Here is a 26,021-nt window from a genome sequence, read left to right as displayed (position 1 = left end):
CCCAAAGCGTCTCCTCTTTAGCCACTGCTGTTCATCTACGTCCTCCATCACCCGTTTCCCAATGCCTAAAGCCCTCCTCTCTCATCCATGGGGCAAAGCTGCTCTGGCATGATAGTATAATGGTTAGGAGCATGGCCTCTGGAATCAGACTGAGTTTGGATTCTGAAGCCTGAATTTAGCCATGTGACTTCTTTGGATCTCATCTGTCAGATGGAAATCTTACCTCTTAGGGTCCTTTTTAGAATCTAGTCAGGTCATATCACACAGATAGTTAGCATAGTTAGTGCTCAGGAGATCTTAGGAACTTGCTGGACAGGAATGCCAGGAATGCATTTGTTATGATCATGTTTAGCTGTATTCACAACAAAACCCAAATTAACAGGGGCTTCAACAGGCTATATTTCTCTTCTCAGATAAACAGTGGTAGATAGTCCTGGGATGGTGTGGAGGCTGTAGGATCATCAGAGACCCAACCAAGCTCCTGCCATTTTCAACTCATTTTCCATCTCATGGTCCAATATGGCTGCTGAGGCTCCAGCCATCACACCCATAGTCCAGCCAGGAGAACTTAAGTCACATGATGACATTTAGCTGTAAGGGAGGCTGGGAAATAGAGTCCCAGCAGCCCTGAGTCTTTCTGAGATAAGCATAATTTGCCTTTGCTGGTCAGGTTTGTCTTGTCTCAGAAAGAGACTCTCCTTTATAATGACATACAATTTTACCTTCCAATTTGGGAACTGGTGACTTCTCATTTAGGTCTTCCATGTGTGGGGCTTTCACTTTTTGGGTGGTCTCTATAACTTGGGTGAGGGGAGGACTTTAGAGCCTCTTCAACATCCTTATTTTTTGGAAAAACTCCCCAGCCCTGCAGAAGCATAGTTTGAACCCTGGTTCTACAACTTACCAGCTATGTGTGACTGAATTATTTTGCCTGTTTGCTTTTTTTTTTTTTAAGATTTTATTTATTTATTTATTCATGAAAGACATAGAGAAGCAGAGAGAGAGAGGCAGAGGGAGTAGCAGGCTCCATGCAGGGAGCCTGATGTGGGACTCGATCCCTGGACCCTGGGATCAAGACCTGAGCAGAAGGCAGATGTTCAACCACTGAGCTACCCAGGCGCTCTTGACCTCAATTTGCTTATTAAGTGCGAATGGTGATAATGCCTACCCCAGGGTTCTCCTTGGGATTAAAGGAGGCCACGGTGATCATGCATTTAGCTCTATTAGGTCACTGGAGTTTGGGCATGGCCAGAAGTTGATGCTAAAGCCACCCTATTTTCCTTCCCTCTCATCTGTGCAGGCCCGTTCCTCCCACCGTCAGCCCTGCTGCCAGACACAGACTTCTTCCCTGGCACCGTGTCCCTACCCGGCCTGGAGCCCCCCGGTGGGCCGGACCTTCTGGACGACAGCTTTGCCTATGATGACAGCACGGCCCCCACACTTTTCACCATGCTGGACATGCTGCCCCCTGCGCCGCCACTCGCCAGCGCTGTCACGGGCAATGGGGCTGCAGGGCCGGCTGTTGGAGAGCCTTCCGGCCCTGAGCCAATGACGCTGGACTCATATCAGGCCCCAGGCCCCGGGGACGGGGGCACTGCCAGCCTTGTGGGCAGCAACATGTTCCCCAACCAGTACCGTGAGGTGGGCTTTGGGGGAGGCCTCCTGTCCCCGGGGCCCGAGGCCACGTAGCCCTGAGGTGCTGGAGGAGAGGCACTGGGTGGGGAGGACTGGAGGTGGAAGGGGCCGTGCAAACCCAACGAGGATGTCCCGCACCGCACCTCCATACCCGTGGGCCCCCAAGTGGTCAGTCTTCCGATCTCCTCATCCTTCTTAATGGGACATCTTTGGCGCTGGTGAGAAGCTCCGTAGCACCGGTTTCCCCTGAGCCCATTTTACAAATGAGAAAACCGAGTCCGGAGAGGAAAAGGGGCTTGGCTCCCATGCACCAGCTTGTAAAGTTGCCTCAGCCCCCACGAGTGGGGGCGCCTTCTCCAGGTGGATTCTGGAGTGTACATAATGGGAGAAAGGTGCAGATCCTCAGCTCTCCTCCCCCGAGCTTGAAGGTGGGGGATAAAGATTGTTTGTTGTGAGTCTTCCCAATAAAGATGAGTTTTTGAGCCTTGGGAGTCTGCTGTCTTCTCCGCTGGGGAGACCCCAGGGCGCTCACGCACGAACCCACGGGGATCTCCTCGGCTCCGCCTCTCTCGGCAGCATCCTCCAAGACCCCGCCCCTCGCGTCCAGACCCCGCCCCCTCGCGCCCGGGGCCCGCCCCTTCGCGTCAGCGGAAGCGCGCTTCTCCACGTTCCGCCCCTCCCTTTCGTGCGGCCTCCCACTTCCGTTTCCGGTGCGGGCCGCGCGCGAGCGCAGCGGTGGGAGGCGGCGACGAGCCGGTGAGTGCAGGCAGTGGGCCCCGACCTTCTGGCTTTCGGGGGGGCGTCAGCCCAGCTTCGCCCCAGTCTCGGCCTTTCCCCGGGCTGCTGTGAGCCTCTGCTCGGCCCCAGCCCCGAGGGCCGCCGGCCCCGCACCCCCTCCGGCCTGCCGCGCCTCAGGCCGCGCCCCTGTCCCCGCGGTGGGCCCAAGCTCGCCGCGTACGACCCCGCCGCCTACCACAGGCCCCACCCCCTTGTCAAAAACCTTACCCTGATCTGCGAGGCCCGGACGCGGTCCCCGAGCCCAGTCCAGAGCCTCGGGCTCCGCCCCTGTCTACAAGCCTTGCCCCTGAGCGCAGCCCACCCCCTCCTGTCTGCCAGCTCCGCCTCCCTGTCTCCACTCCGTTTTTCAGCATCCCCCGCCCCCGCCTTTCGGATTCCGTCTGTAGACCTTAGTCCCCCTCTGATCTTTATTTACAGCACTCCTCTGTGTTCCCCTCCCTCCAAGCGTTGTCGTCTTCCGTCCACGCCCTTCACCTGCCCTCCATCCCCGCCACCCCCCACCCAAATCCCCCACTTGCGCCCCATACCGCTACTCTTTTACCATTAAGTCTTTCTTCTCTTCTTCGCCTGCGTTCATCCCTTACCTCCCTAACTCCCACGGGTAGCCCCATTTCAGCTCTTCTCTCTCCTTAGAACTAAAGCCCCACCTGCTTAGGGTCCACCTCCAGACCTTACTTCAGACATTCAGTCCTAACATTCCAAAACCTTTCACCAGTGATTCTAGTGCCCTGAACCCAGGATACTCCTTTCTCGGGGATGCTCACTCCAGAATCTCCTGGGGTTGGGGGGGTTTCAGAACGCCCAAGGTACTGGATCAGAGTCGTCAGGAATATGCTTCAGTCTCTTGCACACAGTTCTGCATCCTCATTTTGCTTCCCTGAAGCTGGTGTTTAGGATCAGCCTCATCACCAGCTTGTTAGGTGACTTTGATTCTGCCCATATGGTGGTTTTTTTTTTTTTAAGACTTTATTTATTTATTCATGAGAGACATGGAGAGAGGTAGAGGGAGAAGCAGGCTCCACGCGGGAGCCTGTGGAATTGATCACTGGACTCCGGGATCACACCCTGAGCCGAAGGCAGACGCTCAACTGCTGAGCCATCCAGGCATCCCTGTCCATATAGTTTTTAACAGCCCATCTCACACTCCCCCTGTCATTCCCCAGGTTGAGGCCCCAAGCTTGGCCTCACCACGATGTGGCACGAGGCTCGGAAGCATGAGCGGAAGCTTCGAGGCATGATGGTTGACTACAAGAAGAGGGCAGAGCGGCGGCGGGAGTACTATGAAAAGATTGTGAGTACTTGACCTTGATCTGGGGTGGGACTTTCCGGGGGTCCTGCTCATCCGGGTAAGGTGTGCACTTGAAGATACACCAAAATATGACAAAAGAGCCCAATTTCCTCAGGAGAATGTTAATTCCTTGAGCATAATCACTGGTAAAAACCAGAGATGTTCTCTTGGTTAGTATACTGTGTTGTTTAGTGTGACCTCAAGAGTAGAGAGCTGGTGTTAGCAGGAAGGAGGAAGTTTTTGTAACACTCAGAACGGTCCAGATATAAGACTGAGCACCTTCTGAATGTTGTCTTACTGCTGTATTTGCAGTGCCCAGAAAAGCTCAGCTGTTCCTGAGGTTCGGGTGGGCACCCTGTAGGAGTGCCATCAATATTCATTTAAGTAAATTTGATCACTTCTCCTGTTTGATGCTTCATTTGCTTTTAGAGAGAAGACCACTCTCCATCCTGTGACCTAAAAGACCCTATGGTCTGACCTCTACTAGCCTCTTAGCTTCATCCTTGGGTAGCTCCACTGACCTTTTTTCCCATATCTCTCACCACCGGGCATTGTACTCCCTTTACCTATTTAACTCCTACTTGCCATTGAGACCCCAGCTTGAAATGGCACTTGTGTACTACGTTCAATTCTCCTGTTAGATGATATTAATATAGATGTTCCCATTCACTATTGGATCACTGCTTTACTTTCTTACCTGGTCTTCTGGCCTTGATTCCTGCCCCCTCCAATTAATCATCTTCAGCAAGGCTAGAGAGGTCTTTCTAAAGCACAAGGCTAACACTGTACTTCTCTTTCTCTGAACTCCTCCATGGCTCCATAGTGCCCTCAAGAGAAAGCCCAGGCAGCCTTCAAGCCTCTGCACAGTCTAGATTTTTTTTTTTAATTTTTTATTTATTTATGATAGTCACACAGAGAGATAGAGACAGAGAGGCAGAGATACAGGCAGAGAGAAAAGCAGGCTCCATGCACTGGGAGCCCGACGTGGGATCCGATCCCGGATCTCCAGGATCGCGCCCTGGGCCAAAGGCAGGCGCTAAACCGCTGCGCCACCCAGGGATCCCACAGTCTGGATTTTTGCATTACGCACCCTTCCCCCACTGCCCCAGACTCATGTCACCCTGCTTTCTGCCTCGTTTCTTTACTCAAACCATCTGACCTCTTCATCATTTAGGGTCAATTTCTCTAACACAGAAGATGTATAAAGAATATCAGTTTATTTTTCAGAATTATACAGCCACAGGGCCTTTGCATGTGCTCTTCCCATACCTGGGTAACAGCTGCTCATCTGTTGGATCTCAATCCTCAAGGAAGTCTTCCTTCAGCCTCCATAGTCAGTCAGGTGTCTCCTATAATGCCATTACAGATCTCTGTTCTCCCCCTTTAAAGTTTATTTATTTTTAAATATTTTATTTATTCATTTGATACAGAGAGATACAGAGAAAGAGGGAGAGATAGCACACATGAGTAGGGTCAGAGGGAGAGAAAAAAACAGAAGCAGATTCCCTGCCGAGCAGGGAGCCTAATGCGGGGCTCTATCCTAGGATCCTAGGACCTGGAGATCATGACCTGAGCTGAAGGCAGACTCTTAACCATCTGAGCCACCCAGGTGCCCCCCTCCTTGGAATTTAACACACACATACCTAGCTCTGTAAGACTGGGGAGTAGTATCCAGGTCACCTTTGCATCCTAAGGTTGGGGCCAGCAATATGGTTTGAAAGAGTAAATGAGTAAACCTGCTCATAGCAGTTACCATTTTAATTGCTCCTTTTGGGCACCCGGCTCTGCGAGAAGAGCTTTAGATGCATAGTTTCTTTGAATCTCGAGAGTCACCAATGAAACAGAGGCTGCTATTAGCATAGGGGAGGAATCTCTGAGAACTCCTCACTTGCCTTCTGTCACCCAGTGCCTTCTGTCAGTAGGCTGAAGGAGAGCCCCTCTCTGGTGGTGGTGGAAAAACTGTAACATGATGGTGAGGGCAGGGCCCAGGTCTGTACTGGTCCCAGTTGAGGCCCCAGTGTGGGCTGGGAGCACAGTGCTTAGGAAGAAGTGGCTGTTGTGAGCTATAATAAGGGTTCATGGTGTGCCAGACCCAGTGCCCACTACTTTGGTGCGTTCTTTCTAGTCCTTTGCGTGGCCCCAAGAGTTGGGATTGATCCCTGTATTAAAGACGCTGATAAAAGCGGCTGGTGTTGTTAAAGCGTTTATGTGTTAACCATTATGTGCAAAGTGCTTGACGTGTGGTTCATGCTTCATCAGATCCTCACTGTAGCCTTGGACATGGTTCTTGTGTCCATTTTACAGATGAGTGAACTGAGGCTCGGAGAGTCATGATCTACAGTCACATAGCAAGAGGGCACAGCTGGCATTCTAATCCAGAGTCTCTGAACCTTGACCTCTCTTAGCATTTCACCTGGGCTTTCTGCTGGAGAGATAGAAGCTCTGAAAGGTGAAGCACCTTCTCCCAGGTGACACATCCTGGAGGCAAAATACTAAAATGTTTAGGTCCTTAGAGCTTGAGTCCTAGGGCTTTGGGTTCAAATTCCATCTCTTCTGTTTATGTCCAGTGTGACTTTGGGCAAAGTGACTGTCTTCCTGAGCTAGTTTTCCTTTTTTGCATGTGAAATGATGTATCATGTAGAGTCAGGTTTGGCTATGAATATAGAAGTTCATTTCCTTTTCCCCTGAAAGCCCAGAAATAGCCAGCTTGCTCAGGGACCATTTTGTTGTTCAGCTGAACATAGATTCTCTTACTAGTGTTGTCTGAAGGTCTAAGAGGGCTGCCTAATAGCCATCGTGCCTGCATTCCATTCAGCAGGGAAGAAGAGAGAGGGAAAAGAGGCAAAAATGCTCACGCCAGTCTTTAAGAAAGTTTCTAGGTATTTGCACACAACACTTCCACTCGTCTAACTGGCCAGAAAGAAGTTGCAGGTTCCCATACAGGTGCAGGGGAGTCAGAGGCATAGGCTTTATTCTGCGTGGCCTTGTGCCAGACATATCAGGAGTCTGTTACTGTTGAAGGAGAGGGAATAGATGTTGGTTGCCAGCTGATAGTCTGCCACGAATGGTGGGGGATGAGTGCTTCCCTCACGGGGCTGTTCACTGAGATGGGGCACATCGACCTCAGTGGAGACCTGCCCAGGGTGACTTGCGCGGTAAAATGCTAGCTCTTTTGTTACTGAAGTTCTTACTACCAGGTAGAGCTGGAATTGACATGGTGTAGAGGAAAGAGGGCTGGAGTTGGGTCACTCTGAAAGGCCAGGGACTTCAGGCTCTCGTCTGGTTAGCTGGGGAGCTCCCTGACCTTTCTTCCCTCCCCCGCCTTGGGACAGTGGTGATTATCGGTCCCTCTCACTGGATGACGGGGAAGAACTTCCAGAACAAGAACAGTGTCTGTGGGGTGCTTGTGGTGTGGGTCTGTACAAGCCGCCATTGTCCCCGTACGCAAACGTGATCAGCATTCAGAACAGAGCTGTCAAGCTGTGGGCAGTGGCTGAGGGCTGCTTTGAGGAGGGGATGGGGCTGCTCACGTGGGTCTCATATTATTCTTGGGCTGAGAGGAGGCTGTGGGCAAGTGTTGAAGAAGCCGGGGTAGTTGGTGGCAGGCTGAATGGGTTGTGTCCACACAAGGCTGGTTTCTCTGTTCCTGGTTTGTCCTTGGTGGCTTCTCTCTCTCAGCTGACCCTGGTTCTGTCATGGCGCTTGTCCTTGTCAGCTTTCTTCTTTAATCAGTGGTTTGGATAAAGAAACAGAATTCTCTGTTGATAAGAAAATGGGAAATAAACAGTTCTCAGTTCAAGCATTTCCTCCTCAAGAGAACCCCAGGCTGACACACTGCCCTTCATCCCTGCTGCTTCCCAGCCTAAATCAGGCATTCCCCTGGGCTCTCCCATCCCAGTGCGGCCCACTCTAGGTCGTCACAGTGTGGGATGGGTCTGTCCCCAACACTGGCCTGTGAGCTGTGAAGATGGGGCTGGGGCTGTGTCGGTCACTGCCGTGGCCCTAGAATGGGGCCCTAGCACGTAGTGGGTGCCTGCTTATCAGTTGAATGAATGAATGAAAGAGTCCATGAGCTTCTCTGACTCCATCTGATGCTGGAGGCAGAGCAGTTCAATGGTTAAGGAGAGATTTTAGATCTCACAGAGGTATTTGTACACCCCGTGTTCCTTGCAGTATTAGTCACAATAGCCTAGATGTGGAAACAGCCTGTCAGTCGACTGGTGAAGGGATAAAGCAAATGTGATGTGGTATGTCCGTACAGTGGGATACTATCCAGCCTCAGGAAGAGGTATCCCGTCACATGTTGCCACATGGAAGAACCATGGAAACATTTTGTCCTAGTGAAATCAGCCAGTCACCAAAAAAAAAAAAAAAAAAGGGTGCAGGATCCCATGTAAACAAAGTATCTGAAGTAGTCAGTCCCTTAGAACCCCTAGAAACAGGAAATAGAAAATAGAAAGGTAGTTGCTGGGTGGGGGGAGTCCTTCACTGGCTCTAGAGTTTCACTTTTGCAAGATGAAGAAGTACTAGAGAGTCCTTGCACTGCAGGGTACACGGAACTCAATGCTACCGTACCATATACGTAGCAGCATATACGTAATGGCGGTTAAGGTGGTAGGTTTTCTGTTACAAGCCTTTTTTTTTTTTTTTTTTTTTTTAAGATTTATTTATTTATTCAGAGAGAGAGAGAGATGAGGCAGAGACACAGGCAGAGGGAGAAGCAGGCTCCATGCAGGGAGCCCGACACAGGACTCGATCCTGGGTCTCCAGGATCACACCCCGGGCTGCAGGCGGCGCTAAACCGCTGCGCCACCGGGGCTGCCCTGTTACAAGCCTTTTACCAGAATAAGAAAAATTACTTAAAAAAACCAGTGGATTTGGGGGTCAGGCCCATTTGGTTTCTACTCCTAGCTCTGTTGCTGGCATGATTTCAAGCCAGTGGGCCACGCCCCTTGATTTCCTTGTCTGGAAGGTCACTAACCTTTGTCCCATGGTTGAGAAGTTTGAGTAAGGAAATATATATAAAACAGTTCAGGGCCTGGTCTTTAGGGTAGTTCATTGGCTTTTCCAGAATCTCCTGGCAGAGCCAGGCCCTGGACTGAGAGTTTTACTCCCCGCCTGATCCATTTTCCTTTCTGTGGTGCTGGCACAGCTAGTGGCTTCCCTGTACCAGTCAGTGTCCGTATTGCAGTGTCCCATGATGGCTGTGGGACCTGGGCATTTGGCCAGGAGCAGCCTCAGGGGTGAGAAGGGGTCTTGGCCAGGGACTGTCACGGGGCGAGGGAGCTGTGGGGCCTGAGATGAGGCATTGAGGTAGGGAAGTGAGGTGTGGGACAAGCGGTTGGATTGCCCCAGCACCACTCCTGCTGGACTCTGTGGTCTTGGGCATATCCCACCTCTGCTGAGTGGCAACAGCCTGGGAGTGGTAAGTGTGGGATGGACAGTAGCCCAGCGTTAACCACGGTCATCAGTGACCTCCTTAGCTCTTTGTGGTGGCAGGTGGGAGGAGGAGGCAGTGAGCAGTGCAGGTTTTGGGGAACTTGACGCTGGTAGGTTTTTCCTGAAGGGGCTCAGTCTCCTCATCTGTCAGGTTTCATTGTCTCTTGGCTTTGGTCAGTGGTCCGAGCGCCCCCTGTGGGAAGGGCCCTGCTCTGGGCACTGGGGAGACCGTGGTGGACAAAGCAGTGATCCCTGCCTTGTGGAAGATATGTTCTAGTAGTGTGGGAGCTGAGTGATGAATGAATGCAAAGTGTAAAACCAGGTGGTGGCAGGTGTTGTGAAGAGAACAGGTGGGGTTAAGGAGATAGAGAATAAGTATGGGCTTGTGCAGGAAACTACTGAAGAGTTGATGAAGAAGGCTTCTGGAAAGAGATCTGAAATAAGCGAGGCAGCCACCTGCCAGAGCTTTGCAGGCCAAGGGAAGAGCAAGCACAGAGGTCCTCAGGGGAGTGGTCAAGGAATGGCATAGAGGCTAATGTGCCTGGAGTAGAGCTGGGGGAGAGAAATCAGAGAGGGATGTGGCTGCTAGGTCTTAACAGAATGCTGCCCACCCCCACCCCCCCACCCCCAGGCCAGGCCGTGTGAGAAATGGACTTCAGAGGGCTAGCTGGCAGCAGGGAACCCAAGAAGAGGCTGCCAGGTGGTCTGGGAGAGAGACATACATGCTGGCCAGACGGGTGTGGCAAGAAGGGGTTGGGCCCTGGGGAGGTGTTGCTGGGGGCTTGGCCAGCCCTCAGTGGGTAGCCCAAGTAGCCCTTCTTGTGGCTCTTGCGGGTTCCTCTGATGTGGCACGCAGCAGGATCCCGGCCAGGGCCCCGCTCTTGGGGAGCTCAGTGGTGCAAGGTTTATCCTTTCCTGACTCACGATGACTTGGAATCGTGACCTCCACATAATGTCTCAGGCTTGAGGGGCACAGACTCAGGGAATGTTCTCCTCTACGTCGGTGCCTTCCTAACAGCTGTATTGAGATACAGCTCACCAGCTGTACAGTTCTGTGGATTTCAGTATATTCATCAGCACAGCCTGGATGGACCCCATACCCATTAGCAGTCAGTCCCCCAACTTCCCAGCCTTGGGTAGCCGCTCATCCACTTCCTGTCCTGTGGATTTGCTTATTCTGGATGTTTCACAGTAACGGAATCCTACAACATGTGGCCTCTTGTGACCGGCATCTTTCGCTTAGCGTCCTGTTTTCGAGATTCATCCATGTTGTAGCATGTGTTGGTTCTTCATTCTTTTTTATGGACAATTTTCCATTGTCGAAATAGACCACGGTTTGTTTATCGGCCATCCATTGATGGACATATGATTGCTTCTGTCTTTCGGCCGTTGTGGATCGTGCTGCTTGAATGTTGGTACAAGTACTCAGTCCTTCGTGGGTACATGCGTCCTTTGGAGTGGAATTGCTGGGTTGTATGGCAGTTCTTTCTTTAACTGCTGAAACACTTAATTTCTCCACGTTCTTGTTGGTATTGTTAACGTCTGTCCTCCTTCCCGTTTTAGCTGTCCTGGTGAGTGTGAAACAATGTCTTGTGGTTCTCATTGGCATTTCTCTGATGAGTAGTGCCACTGATCATTTTTGCATGTGCTTGTGTGGTCCTGGTATTTTCGAGGCTGGTCCAGGCCAGTGTGCTCATGCCTGGGTCTGAATGAGTGGAGGTAGGGGGCAGGTGAAGAGTTGGAGAATCATATTTTGGCAGGGGCAGGGGGTGTCTTGATACCAACTTTACATTAAGCTGGGCCAGAGCTCAGAGCCTTTCTCCACCATCTCAGGAACCCCTGTCCCTAGGGGTTAGGTGGCCCCATTAGTGCTGCCATCCCTGTGCAGGTCAGACTGCCTCTGCAGCATGGACCACTTGACATCAGAGGTGGGCTCACGACCAAGCTTGGATGCAAGGGGGTGGCAGGGAGTGCAGTGCCGTGGTGACCTCCATCCTCTCTCCCCCTGCAGAAGAAGGACCCAGCCCAGTTCCTGCAGGTGCATGGCCGAGCTTGCAAGGTGCACCTGGATTCTGCAGTTGCCCTGGCTGCCGAGAGCCCCGTTAACATGTAAGACTGACTTTGAAGGGCAGGAGGTAGGGTCTGTATCTGAGGATTGGAGGTCTTGGGAATGGGTGGGGCCATGGCCACAGGCTCAGATGAAACGGGAAGTAGGTTGCCACAGGGGATGTTTCAAGACGACAGGGGCTTAGCAAGTGGCCTCTAGAACCTGGTTCGAGTTTTCCACTTGTGCTTGGTTCTGAGAAATAGGGCCCCAGTTCCCAGGGTCCCATTCAGGCCCCTCTTGAGGCCAGGAGCTTGAATGTGGATTCAGGGGGATGAGGGACATAAGAGACTGAGAAGTGGGGGTTGAGGGTGGGGCCCTGGAATATCACTGAGAGCTGAGGTGACAGGGAATGGGTGTGGGCCCTGGGGACCCTAAACTCGTTGCTCCCCATTTCAGGATGCCCTGGCAGGGGGACACCAACAACATGATTGACCGCTTCGATGTCCGTGCCCACCTTGATCACATCCCCGACTACACCCCGCCGCTGCTCACCACCATGTAAGCTGCGCCCCTGACGCTTGCCAGGCAGAGAGTCTGAGCCTTACTCCCCCCTCTTTCCCAAGCCCTTGCCTGCCTGTCACTTTCCTGGGAAGGAGGAGGTATGCCAGTGGGGAGCTTCCCAGCCTGAACCAGACTCCTCATCCCCTGCTCCTGCTGGCTTGGGGTGTGGCCTACCCTCTTCCTCTGATCTCAAGGCCTTGACCTCCCCCAAAGCTCCCCAGAACAGGAGTCAGACGAGCGGAAATGTAACTACGAGCGCTACCGAGGCCTGGTGCAGAACGACTTTGCCGGCAGTGAGTGAGCTGGGGCATGGCGGGTGGGTAGGGAGGCCGTGGACACAGGAAGACCACTTTCACTCCAGTGCTTTCAACTACAGGACCTGGGGTTTGCTCCCAGCTCTTTCTTCTGAGGCCTCTGTCTTTGGACCCAGTACAGGCAATGTCTCCTGAGCAAGATAGTCCTGCCGAGGTCACTTTCATATCCCACACCCTCTGCCTTTCTGATCTTTGTCCTAAAAAATTTGGGAAAATAGCAAGAATGCATCATATCCCTCTGTGTGTTTCTGCCAGTTTGTTTGGGTCAGAATGTAACTTTTGAAGAGGAAATTTCTTTCAAGAATTTTCTAAGAATATTTACACAAAGTTTGACAATCTGCCAATCCTTTGTATATATTGGTATCGTTCCTCTGAGCCATCACCATGCTGCTTCACAAATAAAACGGAGACTCAGGGTTTTCCCCATTCTGGGCTTGCCCGGGGAGGTTTGGACTCTGACAAACTTGGATCTTTTTGTCTGCATTCTATCTCATCACATCTGCACAACCATCTAGCAGTGGCATCCATTTTATAGACGAGGACGTTGAGGCTCAGGAGTTGGTGGGAACACCGTCCAAAAAGCTGGGATTCTCACCCTGCCCTTAACCACTGCTTCCTTCTGATGGTCAGCTCTGAGCCTTAGCTCCCCTCCTGAGAAGGACTGAGACCTCCCCTCTTAGGGTTTCCCTGTTGAGTTAGAAGGAGGACAGGCCACATGAGACCCTTAGCCTGGCCAGTCTCAATCTCCTCCCAGAGAAGGGTGGTGATGATGGTTTCTTTCCCCCAAGGTAGTTGTAAGAGCCCGGTGAGGGGTACATGAAGCCCTGGCACTGAGCCTGGTTCAGTCAGTCCTAGGTGTGGATTTGCTATTCTCTAATTTCTTTGTTTCTAAGATGGGTGTTTTAGCATCTCTAAAACCAAAGATTGCCAAAGTTCTAGCAATCAGTGAGGTGTTAGAATCAGGGAAATTTATCATCATTGATACTGTTGCTGCTTTTGCTTTCACCCAAGGCCAGGGGGTTCTTGGTGATAGAGCCAGAGTTTCCCTTCCTTTGGTCTGACCCTGCATTCGTGCATTGCGATAATTCCTGAGCACCTATGGTGTGGCAGGTGCTCCTCTGGGGTCAGGGTCTCGTGGGGGGGCGGGGAGCAACCACAATGTCCCCAAAGTGGGTGGTGATTGCAAACGAAGGTGGGGTTATAAACAGACAGTGCGCTGTTCTCTGAGGTGCTTGACAGAGGCTAGGGTTGGAGAAGGGTGGAGAGGAACTCTGGTGAGGAGAGGTTGGCTGGGATCTTTCGGGTGGATGGGGGCAGGCAGCCTGTATGGCTGGAGCAAGGAGAGTGAGGCAGCTTGTGTGAGACAGGCCAGCAAGGCCCTCTCCCAGGCTTTGTATACCATGATTGGGAACCAGGAAGGACATGGGGGTGGGGGTGGGGCTGCTGGAGCAAGGGACTGTGCTCCGTCACCTCTGGGTTCACTCAGCCCTCCAACTTGACTTTACAAATAGAAAAGCTGAGACCCACAGAGGGAAGGGGACTTGCCCAGGATCCCGCAGCCCGTCAGGGCCATGTGTTCAATTGCAGGGAAGATCAGAGAAGGCTCTGACACAATGCCGAGCTCCCCAAGTTAGGTGTTGTGGGTAAACAAGAGCTCAGATGGCTCCAAACACATGTAATTGAAACTGAGCCACAGAGAGGCACATGGTGGAGTGGCCCATGAAGTCCCAGTGACATCCAGTGGTCAGAAGTTTGTAGTTTTGAGGGGTCCAACCAAAGGCCTCCCTTGCAGGGATAATAGGAGCATTGCTCTAGTGCCAAGTGCTCACTCTGCCAGGGCAGCTGCTTTACAGAAAAGGAAACCAGGCAGAGAGAAGTTAAGCCCCTTTATGGTCTCATGGCGAGTCCTGCAGTTGCTGTGTCCTCCCCACACAGTTTGTGATTATCTGCACTCCAGCAACTCTGCCCCTGGCTGAACTTGGGTTGCACTCGTCTTCCTTCCTTCTGCATTCTTGTGTCCCTCACCCCCACTCTGACCCTTCTGTCTCGTACTCTGCTTCAGTCTCAGAGGAGCAGTGCCTGTACCAGATCTACATTGACGAGCTGTATGGAGGCCTCCAGAGACCCAGTGAGGATGAGAAGAAGAAGTGAGTTGGGGTCTGGGGGCATGGTGGCAGTGGGGGAGCCCGGAGGACTGTGAGCCCCACCAGGGCACGGCCTCATCTAGCTCATCCACCTCAGTTTTCTCAGAGTCAAGGCCAGTGTTGGGTACACAGTAAGCACTCAGTAAACACTTAGAGGAGGAAGTGGTGGCCTGTGTCGACCCAGGCGTGGGTGAGTCCTGCCTTTGAGGACTCCCTCTCTGACTTTTGTTGTGCTCCCCTGCCACAAGGGCTAGGAGGAGTCCTCTCTTCCTGCAGTGAATGGAGCTTGTAGGTGGTTCTGTGCCTGCCCTGTGTGTGTTCAGCAGCAGCAAGTGTCACTTCAGAGGGGGGCTTCTCAAGGCCATGTCCTTCAAGGAACAAGCTGTGGGGGGAGTTGGGGCCTTACCTGGAGCAGCTGGTGGGCAGTCTCCCTTCTGTCTTTGTGCCCTCTGCCGGGGTAGCCCTGTCTTCCTCCTGGGGCAGCTCTTGGCCCACCTGTCCCACAGCAGTCCAGGAGCCTGACTCCTTTCTTCCATCTGGAGTTTCCACAGATGCCATGGAAGCTTCTCAATGACTGATCCTTACCCATGATCCCACTTTCAGGATGAGGTTGGCACTCAAAGGGTGCTTGGGACTATTAACTAAATTAATTCAGCAACAGACATGCTTGAGGCTGCTCCCCTGTTATGGGCAGAGCTGGGTCACGTTGTTACCCAAGATAACTCTGGGTCCTGCCCTCGAGTCTGCTAACAGCAAGTGCTTAGAAGACAGAAGGGAGCCTGCCCCGCTGGGACCTCCCTGACCCCCAGTAGTCATGACCCAACAAGGGTGGGGCTGAGGAGCTCAGGATGGTGCATGACCCAGCCTAGGTAATGACTTCCTGGAGGCCTTGGAGCTGGAGCTTAGGGGAAGAGGGAAGGGCTGGTAGGAGGCAGGTGCAGAAGGTTCTAGGCTGGGGGACTGTGTGTGTGAGGGCCTGGAGGCAAGAGCACCCTTGGGAGGCTAGAGCTTGGGGAGTCAGTGTGCCCTCCCTCATGGCTTGGGATCTGGGCTGGACCCTGCCCGTGGCCCTCCTGGCTCATGGGCTCCCCCGTCCCAGGCTGGCAGAGAAGAAGGCTTCCATTGGCTACACCTATGAGGACAGTACCGTGGCTGAAGTAGAGAAGGTGGTGGAGAAGCCAGAGGAGGAGGAGTCACCAGCAGAGGAGGAGAGCAACTCGGACGAAGATGAGGTCATCCCCGACATCGGTGGGGTCCCCTCTCTGCCCTCTCCCACCCCGCAGTCCCTGGGCATCGTTTTCGTGTCTCGTTCCTCACCCTCTGTGGGACACCCCGCACTTACGAGCCCCATTTCTCCCGTCCCTGCTCCAGGGCACTCCAGCCTCTGCCGTCCTCCATGTCTTACTCACGTGCTCCTCTGTGTTGGCCTCCCTCTCTGTATTTCTCCTTTCTCATTTTAGGATACTACTTCTATGATATTGTCCCCACCTAGGTTCTGTTTCCGTTCTTTTCTACTTGGGTTAGCCTCTCTGTCTCCCTCTTTTTGTCTCTCCTCTGGAGAACATGTGTTCGTTCAGTCCAGAGCCATCCCTCACCTCCCCCCATCCAGACCCTGCCATTCACTGTTCCCTGCAAATACTGGTAGCTCCAGTTGTCTAACCTCATCCGCTCAGCCAGCTGCTGCTTATCACACATATGTGAGGCATCCATCCCCTTCTCAGAGTGCATCTAGCTCCTAAACACTTCTGACTCACCCAGATCTTCACCCCCCATCATCCGTCCCCATCGACACATGGTACATCACTCAGTCCACTGGTCTCGATCGTCCATCTCAGTGCTCATTTGGGTCCTCATGCATTGCATCTCCTCCCCACCCCCACCTAACGCCCCTTGCCGTTGGTTGCGCTCACCTCCGGCCAACCCTGTGCCAGCCTGGGGACGCCGAGATGAGCTGACTCGTTCCCTCCCTGCAGAGGCCTCCAGTGTGGTGGGCATCCCCTCGTGCCCCCATCTCTCAGGGCACTGCCCCCTCATCCCTGGTCTTCTCATTTGGCTTTGGCCCCTGACAGCCTTTCTCTTGGTGCAGACGTGGAGGTGGATGTGGACGAACTGAACCAGGAGCAGGTGGCAGATCTCAACAAGCAGGCCACGACCTATGGCATGGCCGATGGTGACTTTGTCAGGTGAGGCCTGCTGGCTGGTGCTCCTCCATTCTGGCCCAGTGTCCATCCTCACCCCTGTTGCTCACAGCTGCTTTATTCCTCGGTGCTGGTAGGCCCAGCCCCATGTGGGGGGGGGGGGGGGGCGGCGTGCGGCGGCTTCACATGCACAGGCTCCAGAGCATATGGGATGGTACTTTGACCAGGCTTTGCCTGTGTGGAAACTGAAGCTGCACCCAACTCCGTGTGACCTGCGGACCTCTGACCCCTAAAAGTTCCCCGGGTTCCTGGGCCTGGTGGACAGCACCCTCTGGTGGAGAGGAGGCTTCAGTCACTGGCTCACTCCCTCACAGTTGCTGATGTGCATGCAGGTCTCACAGAGAATGGCCCCAGTTAACAGAGTATTGGGTCTGAATCCGAATGATCCCATCTGAACATGGCACCCTCTGCTCAGAACCCTCCATGACTGCCCCATTCCTTGGGCACCCAGAGTCCTCACCACGGCCACAAGACCTTACCTGTCTGGTCCTCTCCTCCTCTTACCCACACACTCCACCCCTGTGTAGCCTCTAAGGCTCCACCAGACTTCAGGCCACTGCAGTGTTGGCTTTGCGACTTATTCCCTGTGGTTTCTCCTCAGTTGTCATTTTTCTCCATGTGGCTTCCCTGACCTCCCTCTTGAAAGCTGTAGCAGCTTTTACATGTTCCCTGGCACTTCCTTCCTCCTTCTGCCGTCAATCTTCCCATCTAACTTTTTACTGTTTAACGTACTACTCGTCCCATTACCTTGGTCACTGTTTTCTCCCTAGAACGTAAGCCCGCAAGGGCCAAGATTTTTGTTTGTTTTCAATAGTGAATCACCAGTACGTAAAATAGCATCCGTGTGCAGTGGGTGCTCAGTAATCGTGCTGAATGATTGAGAGACTCCAGGATGGTGTGGGATTCCTCACTTCCTGCAACAGTTCTGCCTATGGCCACCCCTTCTCCACTGTGACCCCCCTCCCCTTGCAGGATGCTCCGGAAAGACAAGGAAGAGGCAGAGGCGATCAAGCACGCCAAGGCCCTTGAGGAAGAAAAGGCCATGTACTCGGTGAGAGCCGGGCCAGGGTGGGGGGTGGGGGTTGCCTCAGGGAGGGTGCATCCCTCATTAACACAGTGCCCCCCCCCCCCCCCCAACTCTCCAGGGCCGACGTTCCCGTCGCCAGCGGAGGGAGTTCCGGGAAAAGCGACTCCGGGGCCGCAAGATCAGCCCACCCAGGTAGGCTAGGTCCCTCCCCTGTGCCTCTGCCCTGCCAGCCTCATTCAGGGCTCAGGGGCAGGGAGCTTGGGCTCATTAAGGGGCCCCCTTTGGGGGCAGGCTTGGGCTTGTGAACAGATTCCTCCTAGTAGGGCAGTAATTGGGGTAGGTTTAGGGGAGGAAAGGCCTCAAGGGGCATGTAGACACCCTGCCCTGCCAGCCACTCCCCTCACCTGCTGGACTTGGGACTCTTGCCAGGCATCACAGGCACCAGTGGGAAAGGGTGTGGGGTAGCTAAAGAGTTGAGAGCAGAGTCAAGGGAAACAGGTCTGTCCCTGAACTCCTATGTGCTTCTCCTCCTGGGTGGTGTCCTTGTCAGATTTGAGGCAAGTGACTTCTCTTGAATTTCAGCTGCCTCCTTTGGAAAGGGGGCACCATCACCTCCCAGGGTTGGGGGAGCACCAGTGCCCACTTTAAGGTCTGGGGCAGGTTGGGATGAGGCGGTCTAGGTTGAGGGGCTTCCAGATGAGCCTGCTGCTGCCTCTTAGTCCTGGAGGCCCAGTGCAAACCCACACCTCTTTTTGCTGCACCATCTCTGGTTAAGGAGAATAGCTGAGGATAGCTGTGGGGCTTAACTGAAGCAGTCTTTTGTGGTCTCCAGGCTTGATGTGGGGTCTGGAAAAGCCCCACTGATTGCTGCCATCATCCTCCCCACTGTACAGGCGCAGTGTAGTGCGTAGAGGTGGGGATTCAGGGCCACAGGGCCTATGTGATGCTGGGTGGGTGACTGTACTGTTCTGGGCCTCAGTTTGCTGAGTTCTGAGGTGAATGATCCCAGGAGCCATGTGAGAGTTATGAAGAACAGCTGAGTTCACGGAAGTAAAACACTCAGGACATAGGGAGCATCTAAGTCACTGTGGCTGTTCTAGTTTTACCATTGTCCTTGTTAATGAGCCGAGACCCGGGCTGCAGAACCAGGGCCTTGGAGTAGCAGGAGGGATGCTTGTCTGGGGTCTGGAGCTCAGGCAGGACCAAAGCTGCTGGAGTCCCTGTTGCTCGGGGTTGGGAGGGCCCAGAACATTGTTTGTGGGGTGTGGCCAGGCTTCAGACAGATCTGAGGTGGGGTGGGCAGAGGGATCAAGGCAGGGCGTAAGACCTGGCCAGCAGCCCCCTCCTCACTGTGCCTGGTACCTGGCCTTGGGTGCCTTGACTGGGGGAGTGGGCCCAATTCCATGCCTATTCAGATCCCAAGCCCCTACTTGTCCTGTCCCGCTCTTCTCTCCGTAGCTATGCCCGCCGAGACAGCCCCACCTACGACCCTTATAAGCGGTGAGTTCCCAGGGCCCAAGGAGGGGCAGCCAGCAAACTTGATGGAGGGGCAATGCTGGGGAGAAGGGGTGGTAGGGGGCAACCTGTAGGCTGTTCTGTGATCATAGACTGGGCAGTGTGTTTGGGTGGGTGGGGGGTGGGTCTTAGCGCCTGGTGTCATCTGCGGGTCTGAATTGTTTTTCTGGCTTCCAGAATATTATTTTGCTTTCCCAATTTTTTTCTTTAAACGTGAATCTTTAATTTCCTGATCTAAACATGATGTAGTCATATGTTAAAAATGACCAAGCATGATAGAAAGGCCTGATGCAGAAATCATAAGTCTCTTTGATCTAAACTCCTGGAAACAAGCAGTGAGAAATGTTACACAGAAGGACCCACCCTGGCACACGCTTGTCTCCGGGATGTGGGAGCAGAGGCCTTGAGGGTGTACAGATGGCAGTCTGACCCGGGCACGCTTTTCAGAGTGCAGTGTGAGGGACCTGCTGCTCTGGGCTCTTGGGAGGATAGGTGAGATGAGGCAGGTATGTTTGGGTACAGGGTCAGGTCCAGGTAAGCACCCAATCCAGGAACATGGGTACTTTTCTTTTATAACAATGGAATTGTACCACACTTAACCTTATAGAACTTGCTTGATTGACATCTGGGTTGAAGTGATCTTTCCAGGTTAAATCTGTAGATATGTTCATCCTTTTTTAACAGTTGCATAAAATCAGTACAGTTTGCCATCACTCACTTTCTTATTTTGAGGAGGCTCTGTGGTTGAGTCAGACTCTTGCATGGCTGGGTTTCTTTCTGTCCTTTAGCTCTGTCCGTTCATGCTGGGTGCCTAGTCGTGCTTGGTGCTACTGTGTCCTCGTTTTGGGGACTATACTGTATGTGGTTAGCCAGTGAGCTCCCCAGGAGCCTGGCAGCTGAGTCCCTCCTCCTTGCCCTGCAGGTCACCCTCAGAATCCAGCTCTGAGTCCCGCTCCCGCTCCCGCTCCCCGACCCCAGGCCGTGAGGAGAAAATCACGTTCATCACCAGTTTTGGGGGCAGCGATGAGGAGGCGGCCGCAGCGGCAGCAGCGGCAGCCGCGTCAGGGGCCACCACAGGGAAGCCCCCCGCACCCCCCCAGCCCGGCGGCCCCGCACCGGGACGTAATGCCAGCGCCCGGTCGGTAACGCTCACGCTGCCCGCTCTACGCCCCGGCCACCATGGGGGGGACCCGGGGCAGTGGGGGGCCACGGCCCAGGCCCGTGCTGACCGGCCCTCCGTGCCCCGCCTGCAGCCGCCGCTCCTCCTCCTCCTCCTCCTCCTCTTCTTCTGCCTCGAGGACCTCCAGCTCCCGCTCCAGCTCTCGCTCCAGCTCCCGCTCCCGCCGTGGCGGGGGTTACTACCGTTCTGGCCGCCATGCACGCTCACGCTCCCGGTCTTGGTCCCGCTCTCGGTCCCGCTCCCGGCGCTATTCCCGGTCCCGTAGCCGCGGCCGGCGGCACTCAGGTGGGGGCTCCCGAGATGGACACCGGTATTCCCGCTCGCCGGCCCGGCGAGGTGGTTACGGGCCTCGGCGCAGAAGCAGGTGTGTGGTGCTGATGTGTGGGGGGGGGGCAGGGGTCTTGGGGGGCAGGCACAGCCCTGTGTGAGCGAGACCAGCTTTGAGGGAGGGGACCAGGCCACTGCTGCTCTGTGAGGAAGCCCTTGGTTTGCAGGGGAGGTGTGCCCTCGTTCTCCACGTATGGTGACGTGGCTTAGAGCATGGCCACATTCTCAGGACCATGTGAGGGTCAGGGGTGGCGGGAGACTGAGCTGGTCTTCCTGTGGGGAATTCCCAGGCGGGGGTATAGAGACTTGTATGGACACTCCCGAGTGTCCTGTAGTTTGCAGTGGGGACCTGGCTGGCCTTTAGAGCTGGGATGAGGTAGGAAACAAGGCATCTAGGGAGTGGAATGCCCTTGCTGGACTCTTACTTGGTGAGATCAGGGCCGTCCATGCCATGGCTCAGTGGGTGAGATTGGGTTGGGGAGCGGCTGTCTGGCTTTAAATTCTGGCCCTGCTCATAAATTTCTGGGGCTTCATTTTCTTCATCTGTAAAGTAAGGATAGTGTCCTCTTCATTGAGTCATCGTGAAGGTGTAATAAGTAACGCGTGTGAATGCTTAGTACAGGGCCTAGTGTTGGGCGAGTGCTGCCATCACCAACATTGTCACCTGTGTTGTGGCATGTGTCTCAAGTGTCAGCTACCTACAGGGGCTGGCAGGTAAAATAAATGGGCCAGGTGGGCCCCGAGTGAACTGGGGTACACGTGTCCCGTTCCAGTCAGGGGCGTCAGCTGTGCAGTGGCAGGCCTGGAGTCGCCTTATCTTCTGTTCTTTCAAGAGAAGTTGAGAGTCTGGATTTTGAAAGGGTAGTTTATTTTCTCAACATTGCCAACAAATTTGAGTTTGTAAAAACTTGGACGTCTCTAGCAGAAGCAGTGTGTGGCCTAGAGTTGACTTCCAGGTCATTGCCTGTAGCCTTACCCAGCACAGCCACAGGAGAAAGGCTAGGGAAGGGAGGGGGCATGGCCACATCTTGAAGGCCAGCCTGAGGGTGAGCCCTTGCTGAGGAGCTCCCCGGATCCAGAACAGAGAAAGGATGGCGCTGCATGTCTCCAGACTGGGTCTTGTGGATCTGTGCTGTAGATAGGTGGGGAGAGGGGGCTGGGGGTGGTCCCCACTGGACCCCAGCAAGGTGAAAAGGTACTAAGGGTGTGGACGAGGCCACAGTGCCTAGGTGCCCAGACCCGGTCACAGTGTATAAAGGGGGACTGCTGGGTAGCCAGGTCCTGCTATCCCAGAGGTCACCTCCCAGGGGAAGAGGTGAGTGCATGTCCCATGAGTGAGAAGCAAGGAGCCGTCTCAGGGTGGTTGTATCTGGAGGGTGGTCTCTGTGTAGACACGGAGCGAGGCCAGGGAGCAGCTGATGGGAGGAGCTGGTGATCACACCTGGACCTACTGTAGGGCCTAGCCAGAGGGCTATAGCTTCAGAGCCAGGACAGGGTGTGCGGAGGGCGTCCCTGGCTCCTAACAGCCCCCCATCTGCCCCGCCATACCCCCAGGAGCCGCTCCCGCTCCGGGGACCGGTACAGGCGGGGTGGCCGGGGTCCCCGGCACCACAGCAGTAGCCGCAGCCGCAGCAGCTGGTCCCTTAGCCCGTCTCGCAGTCGCAGCCCGAGCCGCAGCCGCAGTCCCAGTCCAAGCCGCAGCCGCAGCCAGAGCCGTAGCCGCAGCCACAGCCAGAGCCACTCGCCATCACCCCCGAGGGAGAAGCTGACCAGGCCGGCGGCGTCCCCTGCCGTGGGCGAGAAGCTGAAAAAGTGAGTAGGGGCAGGGCGGGGGTGAAGAAAGCGGTGAGCCTCGGGAAGAGTGGTGAGCTCCACTGTTCCCATTTTGAAGAGAGCTTGGTCCTGCCACAGGAGGTTGGAGAGGGATGTAGCTCTGTCATGGGGTTCTGAGTAGTCATAGCCTTGTCTTGGATGAAGGTTCAGGGGACACAGCCCTGTCCTGAGGGATCCAGGAGGGCCACAGTCCCTTCCTAGGGGTGTATGGGCCCCAGGGCCTTGGCTGTCTGGTCTGAGGGCAGAGCCGAGGTGGCAGCTGTCCTTTTCTTTCTCCCAGGACCGAACCTGCCGCTGGTAAAGAGACAGGAGCTGCCAAAGTCAGTAAGAATTTGGAACTCGCCCGTCTAATTCCCGCCAGCAGCAGTGCCCGAGAGCTGGGCCCGGTGGGCCTGCAGGGGGGACCCGAGGGGGGCCGGGAGATCCAGCCCTGAGGTTGAAGCGAGCTGGGAATGCTCTGCTCCGGGAGGTCCGTGTCCCCCTCCCCTCCTCACCATCCACCAGGGCTCCATCTGCCCCCAGGCCTCCCAGCCCCTTGTGGTGGGCGTCTGTGGCTGGTCCCTCGTCCCATTGTGCCCCTGCAAGTCCCAGGCTCTTAATGAGGTGGGTTGTGGGAGCTCCGGACACCCACCCCCTCTCCCACTTCTTCTCCCCCTTCCCCAGCCCAAGCTGACGCCGCAGGAGAAGCTAAAGCTGAGGATGCAAAAAGCACTGAACAGGCAGTGTACGTCCCACCCCTACCTCTGGTCTTCCCCGCTCCTCAGCCTTCCAGCCTGGCCTCGGCCCTGCCTGCTCCTGGACAGGCATCAATGAGGTGGCGTTCTGGGGAGAAGCTGGTGTGCGTGCTGTTCCGCTGCCACCATGCTCAGGGCCATAGCCGTCTGGCCTCTCTCGGTTCAGTTTTGGCATCTGGGAAAGGGAGGGGGAACTTGCGAGGGTACCCCTCAGCCACCACATCTCCTTCACCACAGTCAAGGCGGATAAGAAGGCAGCCCAGGAGAAGATGATTCAGCAGGAACATGAGCGCCAGGTAAGGGTGGGAGTGAGGGGTGGGGCCGGGGTGGGGTGCCAGCCGGCCCACCCTCACAGCCATCTCTGCCACAGGAGCGGGAAGACGAGCTTCGAGCCATGGCCCGCAAGATCCGCATGAAGTAAGACCATCATGCTCCCGTGTCTGGGCCACAGCCCGTCATTTCCGGGCTGCCCAGCGTTGCCCATCACTTGGCTCATAGCTAGAGCTCCGCTGCCTGCTCTGCCCTCGGGGTGGGAGAAAGTCCAAGTGCCTGTCTGGGCCTCTGTCCTCCACTTACTCACTCCAGCTGCTGTGGCCCCTCCCAGCTGGTGCCCCGGGTGCTCGGGGCCTCTTCTCTTCTCCTTCCTGGCTTCACTCATTGAGGACCTTCCCTGGCTGTCCTGTCTAGAGTAGCACCCCAGAATGCTGTCCTCTAAGCTTGCTGTGTTTCCTTTGGAGTGCTGACGCCTTTCTGGCTCACACCATTTTGTTTCCTCACTTATTGTTGAAGTCTCCCCAGAGTGGACGAGAGGGCAGGCCCGTCTGCTGGGATCCTGCTGTGCGCTCAGCCCCCTTAACAGAGGTGGTGCTCAGCAAGCCAGCCCCGTGGCAAGTTCTTCCTAGTGCAGAGAGATGGGCTCCTCTCTTCTGCCCTGTTTCTCAGCTTTTCCCTCCAGAGCAGACAGGCCTACATCCTGGATCAGGTGGATGTGGAGTCTGGTCCCAGCTCTGCCTCTCTGTGACCAGAGCGCCCGGGGTGGGCACTGGTACTCTTAGGCCTCACTTTGTGCTCTGCACCCAGGATGGACCTTGGTGACAACCTCACAGGGCAGCTCAGGAACGAGGGCTCGGATAGCGTGGGCCCCCTCAGGGCCAGTGGGCAGAACTGGGGGCCTGAGTGCTCAGTGCTGACAAAGAGGGGAATCCGTGAGTGGCCTGGCCATGTCACCGGTTGCTTGTTTTGAGTCCTCAGGAAGGCAGCTTCCTTCCCCTGAGCCAAGATCCTTCCTCTGTAGGGTTTCCAGCATGGTGCCTAGCATGTCAGAAGCCTGCTGGTTGTATTTGTCACCATTTTTGCTTATTGCCTCCCATGTGTGTTGGGCCTCTGAGGATGCTGCCTGCTTCCATCATTGCCCCAGGACTCAGCATCATGGTTGGTCGGATCTGAGTTCTGGTCCTGCCTCTGCTGCCCACCAGCTGTGGGCCTTTTTGTCTGGACTTCAGTCTGCTTACCAGCTAAACAGGGATGGAATAGTTTGTCCCACCTCACAGGCTTGTTGGGTGAATTTAGTCAGATCAGGGTCAGTCGAGCAGAAGGGGCCCAATAAATACAGCCCTTGGGGTCGTGAGCGCCAGGCATTCTGACAAAAGCTGATGAAGTACTTAGTGTGCGCGTCCCTGTGTTTTGAGAGCACCTGAGTGTGACGGGGATAAAGATCGAACTTTTCAGCTCGATCCAGTATGTTTGTTCAGCAGGCCTTACGAAGCGAGGCTGAGATTCCAGTCCTGGCTCTGCCCAGCCTATATCCCTGAGCCCAGTGCTTGCTCTCATTTCCTAGCAAGGATAGGGGTAGTGGTACTACCTGCCCCTGGGTTTACTCTGCAACTTAGACTGGGATGTTGGAAGCACCTGCTCTGGGCAGGCAACCCGTCTGTGCCAAGTTCTATGTTGCCGCATGCTGATGCCTGCCTTTCCCCCTGCAGGGAGCGGGAACGCAGAGAGAAGGAGAGAGAAGAATGGGAACGCCAGTACAGCCGGCAGAGCCGCTCACCCTCCCCCCGCTACAGTGAGTATCCCCATGGTCATTCAGAATCAGGCTACAAAGACCCCTAGCATGTTTTCCACGTTACCTACCTCCCAATCAGTTAAGACTCTCATGACCCACACACTTGCTTTAGTCACAAGGGAACTGTGGGTATTCGAAGCAGTGCTCATTGCCACGCATCGGTGTGGGCTGAGGGGACTGGCTGGAAGCATAGGAGTTGCCTTAGCTAGAGGCAGCCCCAGAAGTCCCACCCCAGAGCCTGGCCCCTGGGCATTTATTTGCTTTGTTCTCTTTTCTTTCCAGGTCGAGAATACAGTTCTTCCCGAAGGTAAGCCAGCCCAGTTCCCTGAAGATGACCTTGTCCCTGCCCTGGTTCTTCCATCTCCACCGTGTTCCCCTCCAGTCGCACAGGCTGGTCTCATCCCTGGTTAACATCCCTCCCTCTGCAGCTTGTTCGCCCATCACCGATGCCCGTGGTCACGAATGTGTTGGTGTATGTGTGTGCACGTGCATGTGCATGCACAGCATGGCTGCTTCTACCTAGCCCTCATAGGGGGTCCTCCATTTCTCTCTCCAGGCGCTCAAGGTCCCGATCTCGAAGTCCCCATTACCGACATTAGGCAGAAGCGTGGGGGGCAGGAGGATGGGGGTGGGGTGAGGGCTCAGGCTGTGATGCTGCTGGTTTTATCTCCAATTAAATAAAATCACTCATTATTTAATTCCCTTTAGCTGGCCTCCGAGTCATCTGTGTGGTCAGTGTTGGCCAGCCACCAATGTCAGCTGGGGGGTAGCTGGTTGGCTTCAGGGACAGGAGCCAGTGGCAGTAGCCTATGTGGCAAGTCCTGCCCATCCGTAGGTGTCTTGGTGGCAGCTCCTTGTTGGTTAGCAGGATTCCTGCTGCAGCTCAGTGAGGGCAGGGGCCGCGTGGTGGGGAAGG

The 26,021-nt window shown here is 54.8% G+C and overlaps 2 protein-coding genes across 4 annotated transcripts in view; both read left to right on the top strand.

Annotated features, from left to right (window-relative positions):
* The window catches only part of RELB (RELB proto-oncogene, NF-kB subunit), a 30,051-nt gene extending 27,932 nt beyond the window's left edge, over positions 1-2,119 (top strand). For both annotated transcript variants that reach the window (XM_038528610.1, XM_038528609.1), the window contains one exon: positions 1,301-2,119. In XM_038528610.1, coding sequence (XP_038384538.1) covers positions 1,301-1,689 — 389 coding nt within the window. In that variant the 3' untranslated portion in view covers positions 1,690-2,119. The remainder of the gene's footprint in view (positions 1-1,300) is intronic.
* Positions 2,120-2,282: 163 nt separating this feature from the next.
* LOC476436 (CLK4 associating serine/arginine rich protein) lies at positions 2,283-25,812 on the top strand. 2 transcript variants are annotated; one of them, XM_038528603.1, is made up of 21 exons: positions 2,283-2,391; positions 3,597-3,724; positions 11,172-11,269; positions 11,664-11,765; positions 11,982-12,061; positions 14,145-14,229; positions 15,326-15,474; positions 16,313-16,409; positions 17,397-17,475; positions 17,570-17,643; positions 18,910-18,951; positions 19,889-20,104; positions 20,220-20,510; positions 22,028-22,285; positions 22,587-22,626; positions 22,970-23,030; positions 23,278-23,336; positions 23,411-23,457; positions 25,023-25,105; positions 25,388-25,412; positions 25,662-25,812. In XM_038528603.1, exons 2-21 carry the CDS (start codon positions 3,626-3,628, stop codon positions 25,702-25,704), a joined length of 2,028 nt encoding a protein of 675 aa, XP_038384531.1. In that variant the 5' UTR covers positions 2,283-2,391; positions 3,597-3,625; the 3' UTR covers positions 25,705-25,812. The 2 variants fall into 2 exon arrangements, 1 of the variants encoding a protein (XP_038384531.1); XR_005354564.1 differs by lacking the exons at positions 25,388-25,412; positions 25,662-25,812 and having other exon boundaries at positions 22,587-22,630.
* Positions 25,813-26,021: the final 209 nt, after the last annotated feature.

This window comes from Canis lupus, chromosome 1 (assembly GCF_011100685.1).
Source record: "Canis lupus familiaris isolate Mischka breed German Shepherd chromosome 1, alternate assembly UU_Cfam_GSD_1.0, whole genome shotgun sequence".
NCBI lineage: Eukaryota > Metazoa > Chordata > Mammalia > Carnivora > Canidae > Canis > Canis lupus.
Note: the sequence above shows the minus strand (reverse complement) of the source record. Positions and strands in the feature narration are given on the sequence as shown.

What these genes read in the sequence shown, in the direction of transcription:
- LOC476436 (XM_038528603.1), top strand. Translation starts at nt 3,626, where the DNA reads ATGTGGCACGAGGCTCGGAAGCATGAGCGGAAGCTTCGAGGCATGATG. An exon ending in TGAGGTCATCCCCGACATCG is followed by an intron (nt 15,475 to 16,312) that starts GTGGGGTCCCCT and finishes CTCTTGGTGCAG; the next exon opens with ACGTGGAGGTGGATGTGGAC. An exon ending in CGCAAGATCAGCCCACCCAG is followed by an intron (nt 17,644 to 18,909) that starts GTAGGCTAGGTC and finishes TTCTCTCCGTAG; the next exon opens with CTATGCCCGCCGAGACAGCC.